We start from the raw sequence: 22,412 nt of genomic DNA, 5'->3' as shown, positions 1-22,412 counted from the left end.
ATTTTACAAAGAAAGTTGCACTTTGGTGTTGGGCAAGTTTTCTTCCTCACCCCTTTCCCCTGGACAGCGATGCATGGGAAACTAGAACAACCAGCCCCTGCCCTTTCGATTGTGTGCAGAGACACTTTCCAGCTATGCCAGCCTGCACCAGTTCCAGCCAGGATGGAGTTCTATTTTCCACCACTAACTTGCCTCTCTTTGTGCCAAAAATCAGTAGCACCCTGCCCTCCGGCAGGGGAAACAAGTCTGTAGCTAGGGAGATTGCTCTGTGCAGACAATGCTTGACACAAAAGCTTCAGAGTTGTGACAATTGCCCTTTAGTTTTCATGCAATAATAGTAGGAGAGAACCAACCCTTCTTCCCTATTTTACTGGGCATCCTTACAATAAACAGATGCAAGGCCAAAGCCGACAGCTGAACCCAAACTGCATTGCAGCCATTTATCAGCCACTTCAGAATTAGTAACGCAGCAAGGAGGAACTGTACCTTACTCAGTTCATCTATTTGACCCAGACTGGTTCTGCTCCATCTTTGGGCTTTGCAGAAAATTTGAGCCCTGCTGACGGGGAAATTCCCTTTTCCCTGCTAAGACAAGCAATAACAGCACTGGGAAAAAAAAAAGGTAATTTTGCTAGTGAGGCATGGTATCTGTCCTTTGTGGGGTCAGTGAGTGTTGCTACTGAAAGGAGAGGAGAGACTGAGGCTTGTAAGAGCAACTTGGTAGATAATCTCTAGCCCTTGCTGTATCCTGAGGGAGCAACTGACTTACTCAAAAATCAACACTCTACAGAAGGCACGTGTTTCTCTCTAGCTCCAGTCAAATGTGAATTAGAAAACAGGAGCAGGTGTTAATTATATGAAGACTTCCAGGTCACGCACACTCGAGTCTTGCTGAGGTGAGGGCACCAAAAGATCCTCAGTCTTACACTCAGAGGCTCTGGTCCATGGGTTTCCTTGAGGGGCCTCAAGAGCCTTGGATGGAGTCTACAGCAGCGATATTTTGAGGCGAAAGTGCAGAATCTAATCAGCCTAACACCTAGAAAGGGAGGGGGAGGAAGGCACCTACATCCAGGATCTGTCCTCATGACAAGACACCAACTGGCTGAAAGACCAACATTGAAGGTAAAGGAGCTTTGACCTTGCATAGCAGAGGAGGGAGAGTGCAGTAGTAGTTTTATACAACAGCTTTCAGCAAACAGATGCTAGCAGCAAAACAGGAGGTACCTGAGGAAAGGCATGTGTCAATCCAGGCAGGGAAATGGACTAAAGCACTTACTGAGCCTGGGCAAGGAATTTATGCATATGCTGAAAGCATCAAGTATGGGAGACACAGCTTCCTAATTTTGGTGAGACCACATTAGTGTGTCTAATTGGCAATAGACTGAGTCCTATCAAGCCCTATTAAGCTGAAACTATGCTCTTTTTCCTCCCAGCAACTTCAAAGCAACATCAAGTACCAAGGGCACTTCTCCAGTGGCCACAAAACTGTTTTCCCTGATTAAAAAGAAAAGGTATGCATGTAGGAAGGAAGCAGAGCAGTCTGTCATCCTCCTGGTAGGTGTTTCAGGATAGGCAGTGCCAATCCCAGGACTAAAGCTGAAACAGGAACAAAAAAGTGCAAGAAAAAAACCAAACCAACCAAACAACCTTAAAAATACAGAACAAGAGGGAGCCCAAGAGAACTGATTTCCACATCCTTGGCTCCCTCAGAAAACAGCAGTCTCCTTTGCTAGCACTGTGCTGACACCACCAGTGTTAAGAGCTCTTGTATGGATCACTTGCCCACCTCCTTTGAAAGCAGCAGCCACCAAGATGGACAGAAGAGATCCATGCAGAAAATAATGGCAAAGTTTTTCTTGGCTAATTGGTCACCACACTAAAAGGAGGAGGCATCTCTTCAGGGCATTGTTTCAATGAGAGCCTGGAGGAAAGGGCCAGACTTGGGCTCTGATTCCCAGCATAAAAACTTCAACATTGAACTATTTAAAATGTCTAAACCCAAAAGCCATCTGAAAAGCATCTTTCAGTTGTGTGCAAATCACAGCCCCTCATTCCTCAGCGGATCGTCTGGGACCAAGTCCTCAAGGCCTTCTCCTCTGGGAAGTTCAGCTGGCCAGGCAGAGGACAGCCTGGTTGCTAGTAGCTGTAGAGTGAGAGAGGGGTGTCCTCCATCATGTCATCCTAGAAGCAGAGAAGAGTGTGCTTTAATGAGGTGTCTGCATGATGGCATACAGTCCCAGCCTGGAAGAGTGCTGTGCAGGCAGCACAGCCTCCTCATCCACACTGTCACAGTGTGACCATCTGCCCAGCAATCCACCTAAATGCTGTCCCTGTGCTATTCCTGGATCTTTGGACTGTTCACTCTCCCCTCCTGCTGCAGCTTTTGGAGAGAAGAGGTGTGTGCGGGAAGAGCCTGCCTGCTGCAGGGATGTGGAAAACCTTGGCTGTGGAAAACTCCACTCAGCTTGCAACAGCTTCAGCTTGCTTGCTGGCTGCAGGATAGTGGTACTCCTCTGTCCCAGAAAGTGCGTGTGTTAGTTGCAGCTTCCCCAGAGATCATCCAGCCTCTGAAGCCCTCATAACTTTTTATATCCCCAAAGGGACAAATGCAGACAGACAGACAACCTCCCTGGAACAGAGCACAGAATCTGCTTTGTCATAGTCACAAAGCAAATGTATGAGAATACAGGAGGAGAGGCTAGAAAGGTATAATTTCAGGGCAAATTTGGATGGAGCTTCCCTTCCTCTCTCTATTTAACCTTTTAGCATTCCCCTGCAGAGTGAGGGGAAGGCAGAGCTTCTTTAGTGGCCAACCTTGAGACTTGCTGTCTTGATTCAAACCCTGGATGGAAGGAGAGGGACCTAAGAGGGAACAGGAATTGTCATCAGCATTCTTGCTGCTGCAAATACCCAAAGCATTGCTAATGTAGTAGAAGGGGAACTGCAAAGCAGCCAGTAGCAAGCCAGACTGTGTCAGGCTGGGCTGAAGGCATTACTCACCATGGGCAGGTCCTGCAGGCGCCGGAACTCCATGCGGCTGTTGTGCTGGCGGTATCTCAAGAAGCCCACCAGGCCTAGGATGCCCACCATGATGATGAAGACTGAGATCACGGTGATTACCAAGGGATCAGCTCTCATTGTATCAGCCAAAGGAGAACTGGGTAGATCTGCAAGGATACCAAGGAAATGAGGCCAAAGGAGAACCTTCAAGGCCTGGAGTAGCAAAGCTTTGTCTGTCCTGGTTCTGCTTGGTACAACTGAGCAGCAATTTGAGGTAGCTCCACCCCATTGCCATGTTTTGTGAGAGCAGGGACAAAAGCAGAGCATTTACCTGGATTTTCATCATCACCAACATCCAACACAGAAGCTTTCTCGTGCATGGGCTCTAATGGCTGCTCCAGTGTAGATGCACTGGTGGGGATGCCAGCTGTGCTGGTAGACATGGAGCTGGTCACACGAGGTCTCACTGTCACAGTACTGGAGGCAGTCGCAGAGGACTCGCTCCCTACAGTGGATATGGGTGCAGAGGAGGTTCTGGGCTCCATGGTGCTCTCCTCTGTGGCACCCACAAGGCTCGTTCCTGGCCTGGTTTCAGACCTTGCTGCTGTGGGTCCCACGGCCTGCCCATCAAAAGGCTCCAGCTGAGAGCTATTAGTTGTTGCTGCAAAATAGGAACAAACAGTTATTTCAAAGGGTAAAGTGCAAGTGCACTGTTCTGTGGGACTGGACGAGATGGAAGCAAGGCTGTAAGGACAACTGCTGGGACTATAGGAAAAGTGGCTTATTGACAACCCTTTGGAAAACAAGCAGATCCTATAGAGCGGCCACAGCTGAGCCACACTATAAGCCACAGTGTGTTTAGAAAGTCCTCTTCGTTTTCGTATGTGCCAATCTGCAATGTCAACCCACCTCAGCTGGGCACACAAGTCCTCTCCTCTGGGGACAAAGGACAAGCAGAGAAGCCTCAAACAGCTGTGCACAGAGCTGGAGATTACCCCACAGCAAGAGACTGGGAGAGGTCTCTCATCCCCCCTTAAAGGGAGCACAAAGGGGTCTACCCAGAGACTGGGTAGCAGCACCCCCTGAGGCTGTGTCCATGCATTAAAGAACGGCAGGACCCCGTGACACAAGCCAGGGCGCCTGTTGTGCATGAACATCATGCAAATCAATGGTCAATCAATATCTGCCTTGCATCAGGGGTGACAGCCTGGCAGGTCCCAAGGTGGACGAGATTGAGATCACAGACCCTATAGCCAGTCCCCATGCTGCCCAGAGGGATCTGAAGGTAGTATAGGGGTTCCCATGGTTCCCTGGGGATGGGTGGGCTGATGCTTGTGCCTGCCCATCTCCATGCTTTGTGTAAGGGAGGGTGTGCTGCCCCGTTCTGCAGGCAGCAGGGAAGGGTCCTGTCAAGCCCCCAGCCCTAGTGCAGGAAAAGCCCAGCTGGGCAGCACTGCTGAAGCACGTTGGTTCGGATGAGTTACATAAAGAACTTCCCTGCACACAATCAATTTCCCCATCAGAAAGCTGCCAGCACAATTAATACCATCATTAGTGGGGTTTGCAAAGAGGATGCTGAACTAACAGCACCTCTGCAAGTCAGTCCCACTGAACTAGCAGTGCTTAAGGGCTCATTCCCCTTTTCTGCCTCTCTCCAGTTCCCATGAGAGTTCACAGAAGTTTCCAGGTTGTGCATCCTTGGGGCAGGACTTTCTGCACAGGCAGCAAAGCCAAAACCTCACCTGGCACACTGTTCAGAGAAGGTGTGGGGGTTGCACTGCTGGCATCATCCATTTCTTCAGTTGTGCTGAAAGGCTCTGTGACTTCATGGTTGGGCTGGTTCTCTTCCAGAGTACTGGCAGCTGGGGTACGGGAGGGGATTTCAGTGCTGCTGTTGACTGACAAGCTCATGTTGTGGTGCTCATGCTGTGTAACTGTCATGTCCCCAGGGCTGGCAGTGGTGGAAGCCTGCAATCTCTCTGCCTTGGTGCCAACCATGGGGGTGGTAAGGATGAAGGCATCCTCCATCTCTGTGGTGTGGGCTCCAGTGCCATTGAGTGTTGCAGCAGTCAAGTTTTTCTCCAGGCTTGTGTCAGGAACAGCAGTAGTCACTGGACTGAAGTCAGAGGCTTCCCTTGGCTGATGCAAATTTTTCACTGTGCTAAGAAAAGGTGATGGTATCACCAAGTTCTCCACTGTCTTCTGTCCCTCTCCTATAGAACAGAGTTTAAAAATGCTGAGAAGTTTGTCAGAGAGCCCACTCTGAGAGAAGAAAGAGAGGAGGAGGACAGGAATTGAACCTCTCCACCCACCTAACTCCAAATTCAGCACAGGTTCACACTTGGGGAAGGGGTTCAAATAGCTTCTCTGCCCTCCTGGCCTCTCTGAGGCAGGGACCTGCTCTAGGGGTCTTTACACTCCTCCATCTCATGCCCTGTGCTGCTGTTCTGTGGGGTCAGCATCACTAACCTCTCTACCCTGGAGCACCTCTTAAATTTTTTAGAGGATTTGTTTTTGGTTTTGTTTTTTTTTGAAGTGCCACCTGAGACTCAATTCTGTGAGAAACTTACATAAGCCTCCCTTGGTTCATTGAGAAAGAGTCAGAAGTGGTGCAGAAAAAATACAAGTGGGGAAAAAGTGGAAGTAGATCCACTAGCTCCCCTGGACCGATGAAATATAGAAAAGCAATGTTTAAAAGGTCTGTGGCTGGCAAGCGTAAAGCATGTATTGCTAGTATTGTGGGCTTGCTGCTAGAGGGAAAGGTGAAATGGGTAGCAGGAGAGTACTACAGCTAACAGAGCTGGTGGTGTACTTTGGGAGCTGTCTTCATGAGCTATTTATGAACACATCACCACCAGCAAGTGTGACTGTTGTCATAGAAATGGGGAGCTACTCAGCCTCCCACTACAGCAAACAGGGCCAGTTTGCTTTGCAGGGACCTGCAGTGAGCAAGGCTCGCCCCCGGATCCCTAGCTGCTAGACAGTGTGACAGCATGTGGGAGGAGGAAAACCACAAGGCTCTTACGCTGTCCGTTCATAAACATGGATCCTGTGAGGCTTTTTTAGGGTAACAGGAAGAAAACAGAGAAATATAGCCACATCAGGATGGACTCTCCAGCCAATTTAAAAACATCGCATGGTCAATATTTTGATGATTTCTGTTCAAGTTTTTTCTCAAGCCACAGAGGTGTGATGAGCCAACTACAGAAAAAAATAAAGGCACTGAAGAAAATCTGTCTTCATGACCACTCTCTCCACTGTGGAGAAGCATCCAAGGCAGATGCCATAACCAAGAAACATTCATCCACCAACAAAGCAGCCCACTCTTGTACTAAGGCTTCGGGGAAACCTCAGGAGTTTTTGAAAGATCTTCAGAGTGGACACAGTTGTCAGAGTTCTTCTCCAGCTACAGCACGTAACAGGCCCTAAAAAAAGACAATCATTCTCCCTCAGGAGACCTTTGCAGTACCCCGACCAGCTGGAGAATTCAAAACCTCGAAGCAGCCTGACAGAGCTGGGCTTCCCCAGCCGGGGGCCCCAGTCCAAGGAGGGCTCCTGTGGGGGATGCACAAGCAGGCAGCACAACCCTGCTCAGCACATTTGGAGAACAAGCTCTCAAGGGGAGCCCCAGCTGGGGCAACTTAAACATGAAGATCGAAGGCGTAAGTGATGCTGCCTTTGACCTCACCTGGATCCAGCTGTCCATGGCCAGGAATGTGCCTCTAAACAAAGCAAACTGCTCTCTGAAATGAAGCTAAGGCGTAGGATATGCTTACACCACTAACATGTAGAAGGAAAAGAGCTGAGCACTGCATTTCCCAGGATCAGGCACCAAAGATCACAGCTCTTCATGCGACAATTTCCAGCCCTAAACCCAGCATTGCTATTCAGCGTGCTGCCCACTGGGCGAGATCCAGGCAGCTCCAGAGCCTGCGCTGGGCAATGCTGAAGAATCCCAGCTGGGCATTGGCAGATGCTCTCTCTGAAAACACTCGACTACCTGCTCCTATGCAGCAGATGCACACAGAGCCCCACTGTCACTGTGGGGTAAACAGGAAAGGTGGTGGCCAAGTGCCTGGCCAGCGGTGAGCCTGTCTACGTGCCACTTTGAATAGCTGGACTGTGCCCAGGACAGCCTCCCACGGGGTGGCAAGCCGTGATCGGGGTCATGCAGAAGAAAGATTTAGGGAGACCTCTCTTGCACAAAGGCCTGAGCAACTCTGAAACAGTTGTGCCAGTTTCTGGCTAGGAAAGGAAAGCCAGGGGAAGGCGGACGAATCTCGGCCCTACATGCCAGGGCACCTCCCTGCAGTGTCAGAAACTGGCATCCCTGCCAGGAGGTGCTGTGCGGCAGGAGGGTTTGTGGGGACAAGCAGCTCCCCCACCCCTGAAAATAAGGATGGGAGTGCAGGAGGGAGAGCTAGTGGGAGTAATATTTCCCTAAGCTCTTCTCTCCATCAGTAGCCACACAGCCCCTTTCTGCAGAATTGCCCAGTGTCCATGACCACCAAGGAAGCAGTGCCCAGGCAGATGGGCTGCTCCGGCTCTGCATCCCACAGGAATGTGGCAGGACCGTTGCAGAAAGTCTTGTGCTGTAGCAGCAGCCACGCCAGGTCCGGCATGTAAAACCTGGTTTGTAGAGAATTGCAGAAGAGATGTTAAAATTGCCAGGTATGGAGCAGGAAGGGAAAATGCTGGGGCAGCAGGGCACCCACTTAGAGGCCCTTGAGCACAGCAGGTGTTGATGGCACCTGGATTAGCAGGTCATCCAGGCCAGCACATCACAGCACAGCACACCCAGCTCAGGAAACAAAGGACAGCCTGAAAAAAGGGAGAGCCTAAACCAGGCTAACACAAAGACTGAAGCCATTAAGAGACGATGGTGAGAAGATAGAGAATAAGGCAAGAGCCTTAAGATGGGCAAGGAGACAAAGGACAGTGAGTAAATCCTGATCACTCGGGGACAGACAGACAAAAGATCACCATCATCGTCTGTCAGCTCCTAAGGGGTAAGGGAACATCCAAAGCCAGCACACAGTCACCAAGCAAAGCACCTGGGGAAATATCTGATAGGTGCAACTTGGTGCTTGTGAGCATGTGGGTGTTGAAGAGTGCAAGCACTAACGAGTTTTACTTCGGACTTGTTTTAAAATAAAAATACTCCCCCACGGGGTCTTGCATTAAGATTTGCTACATTGTTGCTGCAATGCCACAACTTTGTTTCCCACAGTTTATCACCCAAACAGGCAACCCATTCCCACCCAGCTCCAGTGCAAACCCTGCAGTACACTGGCGGAGAGCACGACTCTGCTCCGAAGCCTCTGTAGCTGGCTGTGCTGGATGAGACCCAGCAAACGCCACACCAGCTATGATCCTCCAGGGTCCAGCCACTGTGGTTTGCTCTGGATCCTTGGTGTTTGACAGGTCGGAAACCCCCCAGTTCCAGTGCTGTCGCTGCTGCTCCAGTCGCTGAGCGATGATGTTTTTGGCTGTTTATTGGTTACTTATAGAGACGCAGGTCAGAGCTCGTTACTCTGGCATCTTTCTGAAGGAGCTCTGCTTCCTGCACCACATGCCAGGGAGGCTGTGGCTGCACTGCCTGAGGCATGATCCTCATCAGCTCCTGCAGACAAGAGGGAACCATGCCCCTCTTGTCTCAGGTGGAAAGGGAAAGAGTTACTGTGGATGCTTCACCTTCTCTAAGATCCTCCAAGGCCTGACACCTGGTGAAGGTGCAGTCACCCTTGGATCCATAATAAAGCAACTATGACCGTACTGCAAGTGAAGAAACAGGACCAGCTGCAAGAAAGATCTCTGATAATAACGGCACCTGTTTCCCTAATGGGGAACCACAGGTGGGTTTGCTTTGGTTACGCTGCAGTGCCTGCTAAAGCAGAGCTGACTGGTAGTCCACTGGCTACAGCCCTGCTCCTGCGCTGGGTCTGTGCTAACTTACCAGGCTCAGTCTGCGCATGGTGAGAACTAGTGATCTCAGACCACATTAGGGCAGGGCTGGAGGATTTGGAGCAGCAGCTCCCATCAGACAGTGCTGACTGCTGTGACCTCTGTCTGGGAAATGAGAGGGGTGAAGGAAGACAGTGGCCCCAAGGGAGGAGGGATGCAGCCAGCCGAGAAGCCCCTGCCTTGGACAAGGGTGGGAAATGATCCCAGCTCCACAAGAGAAGGGAGGGCTCTGAGCATCAGACCGTGGCTTTGACCCCTCTCCAGTGCTGCATGACAACACCGAGGACCTCCACACATCCACTTGAGCTCCCACCAGCTCCAGAGCAGACATGGTATAAATATGCCATAACGGAGAGGAGTGAAGGAAGCCAGCTCTGCAGGAGATGGGGCCGTTACTGCTTTGTGCTCCCTGCCCAAGTTTCAGGGCTGGGGCCAAGCGAGGGGCTGAGGAAGGTTTGCACAAGCAGCACAGAGCATCACTGCTGTGTCAAGGCAGCCACGCAGAGCAGGGATGACTCCCCCATCCTCTGCCACAGCAGCCATCCCACCGTCTATTTGTTTCTCTAAAGAGAACAAGGCAGCAAGACAGAGCGGGGCCTCAACTGGACCACCTGTGGATGAGCTCCTGCCATAACCCTCCTGCCTCAGTCCCAGCAGCATCCTCTGCACCCTCCTTCCTATCTTAGCCAGAAATAGCACTCTGAGCTCCCCAAGAGTCAACACAAACCCGACTCCAATCCATAGGCTTTACCACCATTTCTAAAGTCCCTCTTAGGGTGAGATGTAGGAAAGCCACGTAAGGTAAGGAAGCCACAGCAGGCCGGCTGCTGGGGCTCGAGGGTGAGCAGGGCAGTGGGGTGCATGCTGCAGTCGCTGCTGGAAGAGGTGCACAGAGACCCAGGCGAGAGCTGAGCACGAAACCAAGAAAAGATCCACCCCAGATTTCAGAAAAAGTGCCCAAGGGAGCAGGACTCCTTGGTGCAGATCATATCCTCCTGTGTAGGCTGTCACTGCCTGTGGATAGCACCTCACTTAAATCAGCTTCCTACAGAATGCATGTCAAACCACTACTCTGATTCATTGAAAAGGCACCCAAACCCTTCTAAAATGCTATTTCTGTGCACTAACTGAATTCAATTTCCATTTAAGTGTAACAGCTCAAGTTGCAAACAACCTAGTAAAATGCAAAAATTAATATAATGTTTAAAAAGTAACAGCATAAGCTGTAACCTGTATGTATTTAAGCAATTATATCCTATTGCTTAGGAAAGTACTCCATTAAGTGCAGAAATTATCTTTTGTTGCCAGGTATTACATTTTTATGGTTACCAACCAATGGTAATTAAACAACCTCTTCAAGGGAAAAGAGCTTGAGTATAAATGCAAATAAAACCATATAGTGGGATTTAAAACCAAGGCTCTCCATTCTATTTAAAAGTAGAACCGGAGTAGCTGCTGATTAGATACTGGCCAAGCCTGACCTCTTCTCCTTAACTCAGAGCTTGGAATAAAAAAAAAAAAAAAAGTGGCAGAAGAGATTTCTAGAGCCGTTCAGGTAGGTACCAGATGCACCCAGGGATGTTGTAGAGCAAACACCCTCATTGCAATGAAGTGAGGCTCAGAGATGCAGATCCAGTACAAAGGGCAACAGCTTTGTAAACTCAGCTCCAGTTTGATACCTTGCAGGACCTCAAGGAAGGCAGGATGCCACTGGGCTGCGTTTGTTGCAGGCTCCTGTGCTCTCCCTGCCAGGACTGGTCCCATTCCTATCCTGGCAAAGAGGGGCTGAAACGTCTCAGTCTGCAGCAAGTTGTCCAGATGAGAGGCGCAGGGACAGACCGGACCCTGAAGCCCAGTTGGGGACCACAGCAGAGCTCTTGTGTGGCAGCAAGTTAATTCACTGTGATCTGAGCTGTGCCCTGTTGTGCAGGCAGCAATACTAGGGCAGGGGGGAGGGGGCAGAACTGGGGGTGCCAAGCACCCAGTGTGGCCCTGGAAAGCTGCCAGGCCAGGCATGCTGGAAAGCAAGGGCTGTGGTAAGGGACAGGAATAGAACCCGGGTCTCCTGACTGAGAAGCTCTTTCCAGCCCAATAGGCAGGTGGCCGCAAGTCAAGCACGAGATGAGGCTCAGATTAGATACGGGGTGCCGAGCGAGTGTAGCGCTGGGGAGGGACAGCCCAGCGCCCAGCCTGCCTGGGCAGGCAGGAAGACGCTTCCCTGGGGCATCCGCAGATGCCAGGCCTCAGGCTTGAACTCCTGGGGAGCAAAAAGGGGAGCCAGGAGTGTGCCAGTGCTACCACCTTGTTTGGTGGCACTGCATTTGGGATGGGGACAACCCACCAATGGTGGTGTGGCAGAGCTGGGCAGAGCAAGAGTTGCAAGAGCAGAGATAAGCAGCCCTGGAAACGTCGCCAAAAATGCCGAGCGCAGGTTCCTTAGTACTAGGAAAAGCCGTAAAGCGGCACAGACATGCAGTGGTGCCAGAGCCTGAGCCGGGGAGGGGGGCAGCTCCAGCCAAAGTGCCTGCCTGCAGGATGCAGCACCCCAAGGTAGCATGGTCTGCCTAGCCCTGCCACATGAGCCCTTCCCCACCCAGCCAGGGTGGGGAGAGATGCAAGAAACTGCTTTCCCACAGGTTTGCATGAAGCCTCATCACTGATCCTCCATTTAGAGGCAAGGGGTCTTACCCTGAATTCCTGTGGCAGAGCAAAAGGGGAGAGCAGGCTGCCTTGCTCAGCCACTGCTGTCACACCAGCCAGTTATTTTCCACTGGCTGCATGCAGCTACGAAGCACCCTGCTTGGCAAGAAGGTGCTCAGGAGGCTGCCATGCTGTTTGCTTTGTTCCTTGGTGGAGGGATTGAGCTGTGATGAAGACCCCTTTGTCCAGAGGCTGCTGGGGACACTCATGGCACCCAAGGCCTGGGAAGCCTGCCCTTCTCTGGGGCTGCATAACCCCAATAATACAACAGCAGGGAGCTCTGGCATCAGCCAGCCCTGGCCCTGCTTACCTCAGGAGTCACAGCTGCAGTGGAGGAAGCACTCAGGTCATTAGGAGAAAATTAATTAGCCCGTTGCCTTAATAGCAGCCCCATGTCAACAGGGAACCTGGTCTCTAGTGCAGCAGTAGCATGAACTGAGGGGAGTCTGGACATCGGGAAATCTGCCCAGCACTGAGCAGCCCCCAGGACCTTCCAGCTGAGTGGGTGGTGCTTCCATGGGCTGTGGGCCTCGGAGGATGCATCCTGCCCTGAACAGTGGCAGTTTGGGCCATGCAGGGTGAGCACGTGCCCTGACCCTGCCCTGAACAGCCCTACAGGGCTCAGGACATGGCCCTGGACCCAAGCAGTGCTGAGCCTTATAAGAGCTGCCCCACAGAGCGTGGTGAGGAAGAAGGCAGCCAGCATTACTGTGTCTGCCCACCCAAGGGGTCTCGGTGGAAAAGAAGGAGGGAGAGGGGCCTCTGTGCTCTGGATCATCCCTGCTCCCCTTTGCCCAGAGGATGGGGCCAAAGGAGCTGAAGGAGGCGAGTGCTTTACCCCTCCCCAGTGGGTCAGGCCTTGGAAGGGCAGCAGGGACCCAAGATCCACCCTGCACCTGGGGCAGGGGGGAAGAGCACATGCAGAAATGGCATCAAAGACCAACATCATGGGGCTAGGCAGGGGGTGCAGGGTTGGTGGTTACCCCACACAGATGGAGGTACTGCCCTGAGAAGAGGGCCCAGCTGTGGCTCAATTCTGGATGCAGGAGAGCTGGAGCCAGCCAGCCAGGGTGGGGTTGGATCCATATACTTCCTGTCACCCTGAGCGAACAAGGGGGAAAAAAATCATGGCAAATTGGCCATGGGGCTCTGCAAACGGACACACTGCCTGCCTGTGTGTGCGGCCCCAGGTGCCGACAGACGGGGCTTTACACATTTGTGCTGCTCCCAGCCCCTGGCCCCACACTGTCCCCTCCACTTGCAAGGCAGCGTGGCACAGGAGGAGAAGGCAGCAAAATGCCCAGACCAAAATTACTCTGGGGTTTTATTCGTAAGGCTGATGGTGCTGGAGGAAGTGGATTTCCTCAAGCAGTGAAGAAAGGCTGCATTGAGAGGCCAGGGTGGGCAGAGTGCAGGGGACATGGCAGCCCAAGTCCCTCTGCGGCCCTGCAGCAAACTCGGCGGGGGAGCAGGAGCAGACACTGCCAGACAGGGGTGGCAAAGGAGATCTGCACCGGTAGCAGGGCAGAGACCAGCTCACGGAGCTGGGACAAGCCCAGTTTTGCACGGATTCAAGGACTGTTGACTTTGGGACCCATCTCCAGGTGAAACTTTCCCTTCCCCCATCACTGTCCTGCTGGGATTCTCTGGTGTCTCATTAAGGGTTGTGCTCACTATGGGACAGTTTTTTATTGGTGGCATCTCTTCTGTGCCATCTATTTTCACAAAATATTTACTCTCTCAACTGTGACTGGGATTAGCTAGCAGATCTACAAGCTGTGAGGACAAGGGCCAGGCCAGCTGCATAGTTGCCATTTCCTGAGGTTGTGAAGGGATTGAGACACTAAACATGCAAGAACCCAGGAAAAACCCAGCACAACCTTAATTCTGGTACATACCAGCAGGTTTGAGACTTGGACTTTGCAGTGAGAGGGTCTTATGAGCCAGATAGGGCAGGGGGCTCCCTGCAGGTATCCTAGTGAACTGGGGACAGGATGCACTGTGAAACATGGGGCCAACACAGCCAGTGGCAGCCCCGAGCTCCTCCTTCTCTCCACGATGGAAATCTCAAGTCGCTCCTCTGCCAGCAAGCCCCTCTGCCAGCAAGCCGTTCCTCTACCAGCAGCTGATCACCTCCCCGCACCCTGTCACAGAGCAGCCACCCTCGCACGTGGAGCATAGCATTACCCAAGGCTTTGCCCACATAAAGGGAGCCGTTTTGGGACTGTTTCCCTATGCTCAGCCTCAAACCCAGCCAAACCACATCTGGTACCCAAAACCTCAGCCCTAGCCTATTCTTGCTGCCAGGGCTCAGCCCTGCAGGCTCCTACGCTAGGGTTTCACCAGACCAATTAGTTATTAGAAACCGAGTTTCTATGTGTCACCCCCTCAGTCTCTGTTGCTGCTGTCACCGTGCTGTGATCTGACCAAGGTCTGGCCAAGTGTTTTTTCTCAGCCTCAAAGAAGAGGAAACACGTTTGCTTCCCGAGCCCCAGGCAAGCCCCCAAATGCCAGCTCAGACTTTGTCGCTGCCGGGGTCACGGGGGTTGGCGACAGCCCCCCGACTCGGGGCACGCTCCCGGCCACGCGGCAGGGCTCGGCGGCGTGTCGGTGGACAGGGCTGCCAGCGCCACGCTGCAGACTGCGCCTGCCCACGTGGGGACATGTTTCTCGCGGAGCCGAGCCGACATACAGCCCGGGAGAGGCTGCCTGTGGCCGGGGTCTGGCTCCACTGTCCCGGACACCGGCATCGCCTCCTTTCCCGCAGCACGAAGGGACGTGCGCCCTGTGCCTGCAGGGAGGCGGCAGAGCTTGGGCTTTGTCCGGGGTCCCCTCGGTGGGAAGCTCAGCAGCGGCTCGTAGGCACCCAAGAACTGCAGGGTGCGAGGCAGGGGGCTCGCAGGGCTGGATGCTGGTAGGCGAGCGCCTCCGGGCTCGCTGCTCCCCTCCCCGCGGATCCCCTCGGGTTCCCCGCCGGGCCGGGGAGGTGAACCCGGCCCAGCTCCGCTGGCGGGGGAGCAGCGAGCGCTGCCTGCAGCTGCCTTGTATGGGCAAGGCCGGGGCGGGCGGCCTCGCTGCTGCCTTGAGAGCGGGACTCGCCCCCCCCCGCCCCCAGCATCCCTGGGCGACCTTACCTGAGCTCCCGCCGGGACGACGGCGCTCGGGGCCGGGGGCACTTCGCCCGAGTTTCGGGGCCAGGCCCGGGGCGCTGCTCCCCGGAGGTTTCCGTCCCCGGGGAAGGCTCTCCAGACCCTCCTCCCGCAGCCCCACTAGCGGGCGGAGGAGACCGGGCCCCGGCGCTGCCCCGACGGCTGCCTCCGGAGCTGCACTCCCCGCCGCGGCGAGACCGGCCGGAATCCACGGGCCGCCCCCCTCCCCGGTACCCCTCGGGCGGCCGCCCCCGGTACCTGGCAGAGCGCAGAGCAGGCAGCAGGCGGCGGCGAGGCGGAGCAAGGCGCGCCGCGTCCCCTCCATGCTGGGCCGATCCGTGCTGGCTCCGCCGGCGGCGCCGGGGCGGGTCGGCGGCCGGGGCGGGGCGGGCGGCACGTGGTCCGGCCCCGGCCCCCGAGGCGCGGGGCGGGGGCTGCTGCCATCCCCCGCACTCCCGACACCCTCCGCAACCCCGGCCGGTCTGGCCCCAGCATCTCTGGTCCGTTCACACCGCTCCCGGTTCGGTACCCTGCACCTCGGTTTCGGGCAGAGCACTCCCAGTCCACTCCTGGTTCTGTCCCCGGCATCCTCGGTCCGGTTCGACACGGCCCCCAGCATCGCCGGTTGGTCCCCAGCACCCCCGGTTCGGGCAGGGCACTCTTGGTTCAGTCCTGCAACGGCCCCAGCATCCGCGGACTGGTCACGCCTGGTTCGGGCAGGGCACCCCCGGTCTGGTCCTTCCCTGTCCTGGGTATCTCTGCTCCAGTCCTGGCCCACCCTGTCATCCCATGCTGGTCCAAGTGACCCTGGTCCAGGCCCTCACCATCTGCCAATCTGGTTCCACATAGCCCCTGGCACCCCCACTTGAGCCTGGCACCCCCACTTCTACCCCATACATGGGTGGGGACAGAGGCCAAACCTGACATGGGGGCATTGCCCTGGGGCCCCTGAACTGTTTTGGGGTAGCAGGGTCCATGGGCACAGCTGGGTGCAGAGCTGCTCCAAGCACTCCTGGATGCTGCCCTGGCCAGGGCTGAGCTGGGTGCCTAAGATGCCATGGCTTGGTTTCTCAGGGCATACTGCGGCCCATGGGGCAACCCACTGGCCCCATACCCCTCCCAGCCTGCTGGGGGCTGGCTAGCCCTATCCAGGCATTGCGAGGGCTGAGCCAGCAGCCATCCTTCAGAAAGTCTGACCCCTCTCTTCTGGTTGGCATTTCTGAAGAAGAAACCCCGTTATGAAGCTGATGGTGGCCAGGTGCGTGGCCCCACACCCTGCGCCCTGGCTGTGCTCCTGAAGGACCGAAAACCCCCTTGCAAATCCCTTGTCACAGTGCTTCCTCCCCGCCCCCAGCCTCACATGGTGTAGCTGGAGTGAGCCCTCCTGTCTTGCCCCATCAGCTCTCACAGAAACAACAGGAAGGTTTGGAGCTCCTCTCATCTGGAAAGGTGCCTTTCACCCGTAAGGTGCAAAGAACATCATGGGGCCTCAGAGGCAACTGAGGGCCCCATGTCATGGCATGGTCCTTGCTGCCCCTCTCTCAGGCTGCTTTGGCAGACGTGGGGCTGTGGGTCCTCATCTCCATCCTGATAGCCATGTCTACAGCATCACGGGACAGAGGAGGAACGTGGAAACAGGTATTTTTGTTCCTCAAGAGGTGTTGCCTTGCTTCTTCAATGTGGGGCTCCTTAGTAGCTCCACCTTCAGTTCAGACGCAGGTAGAATTGGGCTGATGCAGAACTCATCATGTTTTTTACCGGCTCTTAAGAGAAAATAATAATTAAATTTTGGCCCCTTGTTGGAAATATGTTTCTAGCTGCTTGCTTATTGCCACCAAAACTAGATGTATTATTTTCTGGCATCCTGTTAAGGCAGAAGTAATAGGGCTTGCAAAATTTCCCAGTTCTAACGGGGATTATTTTAAGCCTATTTGCAAGTTCTTGGTAAGTTATAAGAGTCTTCTGCTTCCCATAGATGTCACAGGGCTGCCCAGCAGAGCAAAGCCTCCTTTGCACCAGACAGGCTTGGGCTCTCGTGCTGCAGTGTGCACCTCGGAGCGTGCCAAATCTCACCAGTGAGGGACCAGGGCATTTCCACTCCTGCCCGGTACCCATCCCTGGGGAGGACATGAGCTCGGGGGACATCGATGCTCCTGGCTGCAACTACAGTTCACAAAGCATCCAATGCCTGCAAGCTTCTGACTCACATCTCTCCTCTGGTCTCTCTCTGGAGACGCCGAAACAATATCCATCTCAGCTGGCTTATAAGTAGTGGCTCTCAGTCGTCAAGGTTACCAGTCCCTCTGCTTTAATTGGGCGTATAAACATGGCACGGGGTATCTTCAACAGCTGGGGGACAAGGAGAGCATTGGGCTGGCACTCCCCAAAGGGCTTGTGAGCAGCACGACAAATCTGGGCAGATGAGCCCCCCCTGCAGGTCACTGCTATTACTTTAGCTGATCTCTGCACTCATTAGGATTATGATTAACACATTAATGAGGCACTTTCGGTTCCCCATAGCACAGAGGGGGCAGTTGGGAGAGAGAAAAGCGACTGCATCAGTGTAACGGTGTCTTTGCAGTGACACTGCCACTCTCCCACCCTGGAGACTGGAGGAAAAACAAGGGACACTTTAACATCCCGCTGGTGTACTGCCACTTTCTCATGCAGTGAGCAAAAATACTCCCCTCAGATACCAGGCAGCGGCCCGCTACGTCCATGTGGATTATATAGGGGCTCTGAATTGCGCAGGAGTTAGTCACCCTGGGCTGTTCTCAAGGAGGACTGAAAACACCTTTGCAAAGCCATGCAGCATGTAGACCAGACAGGTCTGGGTAGCAACGAGAGTTGAGGACTTAGAATAACTTCTGAAAGTTTTGTGCTTGAAAAACATAGCATTGACTTCTGCTAGCATCATGGTCTCTCTCTCAGTGGCTTTATTTAGCTCCTGTCCTTTTGTTTCTGGCTGGCAGCCAAAGCACGAACAGGCCAGAGATGATAATGTTGATTATGTTAATTTAATAGGAAGAAGCAGATAACAGAAAACAAGTGAGTGGAAAATAGTGGCAGCAAAAGGCCTGAGGGGAAGTAAAGGTATAAGTAGGAGGGAGGGATGTTGGCCCTGGGACGGACGTGTAAATTCAGTGCTTGGTCTGTGTCCCCCAGACCAGGGTATGACATGGGCTGAGCATCCCCTGAGTGAGCAGAGCAGTGGTGCAGTTTTGGTCCTGCTGCCACCACCACCTCAGCGCAGCCCCTGCACAATCTGAAGAGCGATCACCTCTTTCACACAGCCCTGAGGTGAGTGGTCACAGCAGTGGTAGACCTGGGCAGAGGGATGATGGCTGGGGGGAAGTGGGAGGTTCACCTGGGCTCATGTAAATCATCCCATTTCTTGTGCTTCAGCCTCTCTGTCCTCTGCCCTTCGTCACCAGGCACTGGGAGCACCGCTGGCGCACATCTCACCCTGCCCTGGCAGACAGCTCAGCAGATCCCAGCCTGCCCCCTGCCACCCTGCAAACCTGCTTTTTCAGGAGGGCTGGGCATGATCAGAGCTGGTCTTGGGGTAGATGGGTCAATATATCACCTCTAGGATGGCTGCTCTCTCACCCTCCAGAAGCACTTTGCTGTGGGGTGGAGAGAAGGGCTGCTCTTGAAGGGAGAGGACTCAGCACTTGAAGGGATTTTTAGTTCTCGAGGGAGCTGGTAGCCAACTGACTGGAGCAGAAGAGCTAATCCAAGGTGAGTCATCCCCGCACCCCTCCAAGGCTGAAATATTAAACTGTTTTTTCATGAAAGGCAAATTAAATCCCACAAGTCAGAGCCAAGAAAAAAGAATTTATCAAAGAGCAGAAGATGCTACTGGATGACTTGCAGGCAGAGAGGGGCGGCATTTGCTCAGCAGCCTGGAATATTACATCTCCTCTGTTGCTCCTCCAATGCAAAGAGCACTGCCATTCATCTGTTTTTAATAACAGTGACGCAGGCAGTGAACCTGACTTCAAGGCTGGGAGCTTGTCTTTTTCCCCCTGCCTATCTGTCCTGACTCATCTTCCTTTCTAAGGGCCCTTGTAATCCAGTGAAGGAAGAAAGGAAAAACAAAACCAAAGAAAAAAAGCAGATCTGACAGCAAAGCATCGGAGACAGGGAACTGTTCTGGGAGAGGAATAATAAACACTGTGACTTTGTTGGCTCAGGGAGCCAGGGAAAATTAAGGGGCTGAGAGACCTGAATGTATACAGGGTCATGCTAGTCCAAGAGTAGGATCTTTCAGGAAGCCGAGCAGGGATCCAGTAGCAGCTGGATGCTTGTAGGTCTTGAAGCTCTGCAGAAAGCCCAGGCTGGAAGAAGCAGGGGCAGAGCTGAGGGTGCCCAAGCCCAGGGTGCCCGGGGGGACAAGCTGAAGAACTCTGCTGTGGCAGAGGTCTCCTATTTCAGTGCCACAATGGGTCTCTGTGCCTTGTAATTGCAGAGGTAAGGGCAGCAAGTGCGAGGAGTGTAGCCAGAGGAGGGGAGGCTGCTGCGCAGCCTGGGGAGGCAAAAAGCTGTGCTTTTACCCCAGAGAGGAGTTGGCTTAGCTGTGGTGTGAGGGGTGTACCAGGCAATGCAGGAACCCTTTTGGGCCTTGGCATGGGGTAGGAGAGGTGAGACTGATGGCCATGTGGGCTGGTGGCCTCGACGCTTGATAGGACTGTGTGTTCTCTTTGGGCATCCACAACAGTCCAAGCCAGTGGAAGTCTGTATTTCTGCACTCTGGTGGGTGTTACTGTGAATACACCTTTGTCAGATATTGAAGGTTTTCCCCTGCAAAACTGGTATTCTGATATCAGACAATCCAAAAACTCAGGGGCTGCTGAGAGGGGCTGTGCCTCAGGCCTGCCTTGAGCACTGGAATCTCACCCTTTGCCCCTCAGCTCCTATGGTCTGGTGACCTCTCCCCAAGGCTGAAGTCACCCAGGCACAGTGACACAGGGTCAGTTGTGGATCACTGTCCCCATGCTTGCACAGCCTCATGTCTGGGATCATTGTGGAGCAGGCTGGAGGAAGCCAGTCAGAGCAAGCCAGCCACCTCTGTGCCACCCCATGCCTGTGTGACCACCAGGAGCTTGGCTATAGCCATGGCACTGCACCATTGCAGCATGTACAGGCTCTGAGATGAAGCCACGACAGCAGATGGCTGTGATGAGCAGGCAGGAGAGCCCAAGACCATGGCACCAGGCACAGCATGGCAGCTGCCTAAATGGGAATATCCATCTGCCCCAACACAAGTCCTCTCTGGCTCCCAAGGCAGGGTGTCTGGTGCTGTGCCAGCCTCCTGCCTGGGCTCTGCCCAGCCTCCTGGAAGAGGAACGTGGAAGATGCTCTGGCAATCCCATGGTTGCCAGGTCTCGTGCAGAGATGTGTGGTGCCAGGCCTGGGATGACGCAGTAGCATGGCTTTGTGCACAAGGACATGCTGGTTGCCTTGTCCTCACTGGTGGTGAGACAGAATCATTAACCCTGTTCTTCATCATCAGGCATGTAAATCCTCAGGACAGCATGCAGGCAGCCCCCATGGAGCCATCCTTGCTGCGAGGAGGATGATCATGACATGACAAGGAGCACGTCGTCCAAACGCAGCCCAGCTGTGCCTTCCCCTGCTCAGAGAGGTGGAAATGGCCTCTCACCCATGAGCAAACCTCATCTTGGTCTGCAAAGGCCACCTGCAAGGCTGGCTGAGGGAAGTGTGGGTGGGAGGATGTGCCTCCAGGGGAACCTGTTAAGATGCTGTTTGAAATCTAAGGGGTTTGGTGTCTGACTGAAAGCTTAAAAAGACCGTTTTTCAAGACTGCCCTGTTAAATGTCCAGCAAGGATAGGGGCTAGAAAAGGGACAGCACTGACATTAGACAAGGGCAAATTCCAGGCAGTCCCACGGGGACCCTCTCCTCCATCAAAGCAGAATTTGACCCATTCTATCTAAAGAAGATGTTTTTCCTTGACAGGTTTCATCACATAAAGTATTTAACGGGTTAAATCACTAAAATGCCCAATCCCGTCACAGTGCTGTGAAGTTGACCCACTGCCTTGGTCCCCTGGGAGGGGAGACAGACAGCTCCCATTGCCTGACACTTATTTAATTTTGGAGCCCACAAAACCTCTCTGTTGGGGAAAACACCTGCTCTGCTACAGTGGAGGCAAATTTGCATGGCTATATTGCAGCATGTTTCTCCTTGGGAAGGAGAAATGTCCCAAACTTCTCTCCTCCAAGGCATTTCCAAATCTCAGAGGAAGGGAATTCCCCCTCCTACCTCTTCTCACCCAACTTCTCTCACGTCTATTTTTATTGCTACCCTGTGAGTTAACCCTCGGCTGCTCTTTTGCCAAACTGGTTACATTTAAAATGCTGAAATGATCTGTCTCGGAAAGAGAGTCAGTCTGAGAGCAGAGCGGAGCAAACCACAAGCCACAGAGCTGTTTTCTGGAGTGGCTGATCTTTGCACAGGGGGAGCAGCTGGGGAAGAGGAGGCTTTGTGACCCTTCTGGGATGCCAGAGAGAGAGAGAACAAAGTATGCTGTGACATCTGCAAGACTTTGCCTTTGATGAGTCTCTTTGATGAGTCTTCTAATGCAATTTCATTTTCCTCTCTCCAGGAAACAGAGGAAGACTACAAAAGCCACTCTTCTTTTTTTAAGGCCACAGATTTGCTAGGGTACTTCTGCCAGCTGTGAGGAGGGACGGTGGACTTTCTCAGACAAAGGTTCTACTGTTGATGTGCATATACACGTGGTCACCAGAAAAAACCATGGTTTTCCGCTTTCAAAATGTAGGCCTTGCCTTTGAGATAAAGCTATAGGAGGAGTCATTAGACTACCTTATTTCCCCTCCAAACAGTGATCGTTAATGACATACATCACAGGACATTGTGCAATGCTATATGAAATACAGTATGAGCATTTTCAACTGATATTTAACTTCACTGAAGCACACGGGAGTGTCTTAATGACATTACTTTGCATCAGCCCATGGGATAAATATTTATCCCGGGATATTACCATTCAGACATTTGCAGGCCAAAAGCAGAGACAACGTATATCTTGTTCGGGAAGCAGAAAAGAGGTGAAATTTATGATGGGGAAGCGGGGAAAGGTAAGTCATTTGCTTTAGCGCTGAGATTAGCTCCCCAAAAGAGAAGTAATAAAAACCTACCACCAGATGTCATCTTGAAGCTAACTGATAGCTTCCAAGCCAAAAGGGGACGAGGATACTGGGGGAACAACGACATTAAACGAGGTGGCACTGGGGTTTCTTTAAGGAGGTACACGGCCATGGGGATCACTGCACCGCGGCGTAGTGAATGACCACGGAGATGCTTCAGAGCTGGCTTTGTAAAATCTGTTCAACTTGCTAGGATAAATACCAGTAAAATGTAAAGCACTGAAATTTAACTTTAAAAAAGAAATTCTAAAAAAATTAGTCTCACAGAAAAGCCCGATTCTGGAACTTAGTTCTGCCTGAGTCTCAGAGAACAGAAGACACTGAGTAGTTCAATCTGCTTCATCACTGATTAAAATATGATGGATATGATAATAATTGTTTAATGGCTTAATTACAAAAGCTCT

The 22,412-nt window shown here is 53.0% G+C and overlaps 1 protein-coding gene across 1 annotated transcript; it reads right to left on the bottom strand.

Annotated features, from left to right (window-relative positions):
• Positions 1-2,136: 2,136 nt before the first annotated feature.
• LOC147415859 (uncharacterized) lies at positions 2,137-15,138 on the bottom strand. Its single transcript, XM_086463445.1, has 5 exons — positions 15,072-15,138; positions 4,743-5,213; positions 3,332-3,661; positions 3,001-3,167; positions 2,137-2,181 (listed from the first exon to the last, which is right to left on the bottom strand). The coding sequence occupies exons 1-5, from the start codon at positions 15,136-15,138 to the stop codon at positions 2,137-2,139; spliced, it is 1,080 nt and encodes a 359-aa protein (XP_086319571.1).
• Positions 15,139-22,412: the final 7,274 nt, after the last annotated feature.

The sequence above is a fragment of the Leptosomus discolor genome, chromosome 3 (assembly GCF_034619465.1).
Source record: "Leptosomus discolor isolate bLepDis1 chromosome 3, bLepDis1.hap2, whole genome shotgun sequence".
Taxonomy (NCBI): domain Eukaryota; kingdom Metazoa; phylum Chordata; class Aves; order Leptosomiformes; family Leptosomidae; genus Leptosomus; species Leptosomus discolor.
The sequence above is the reverse complement of the archived record's forward strand: the minus strand, read 5'-3'. Positions and strand labels throughout refer to the sequence as shown.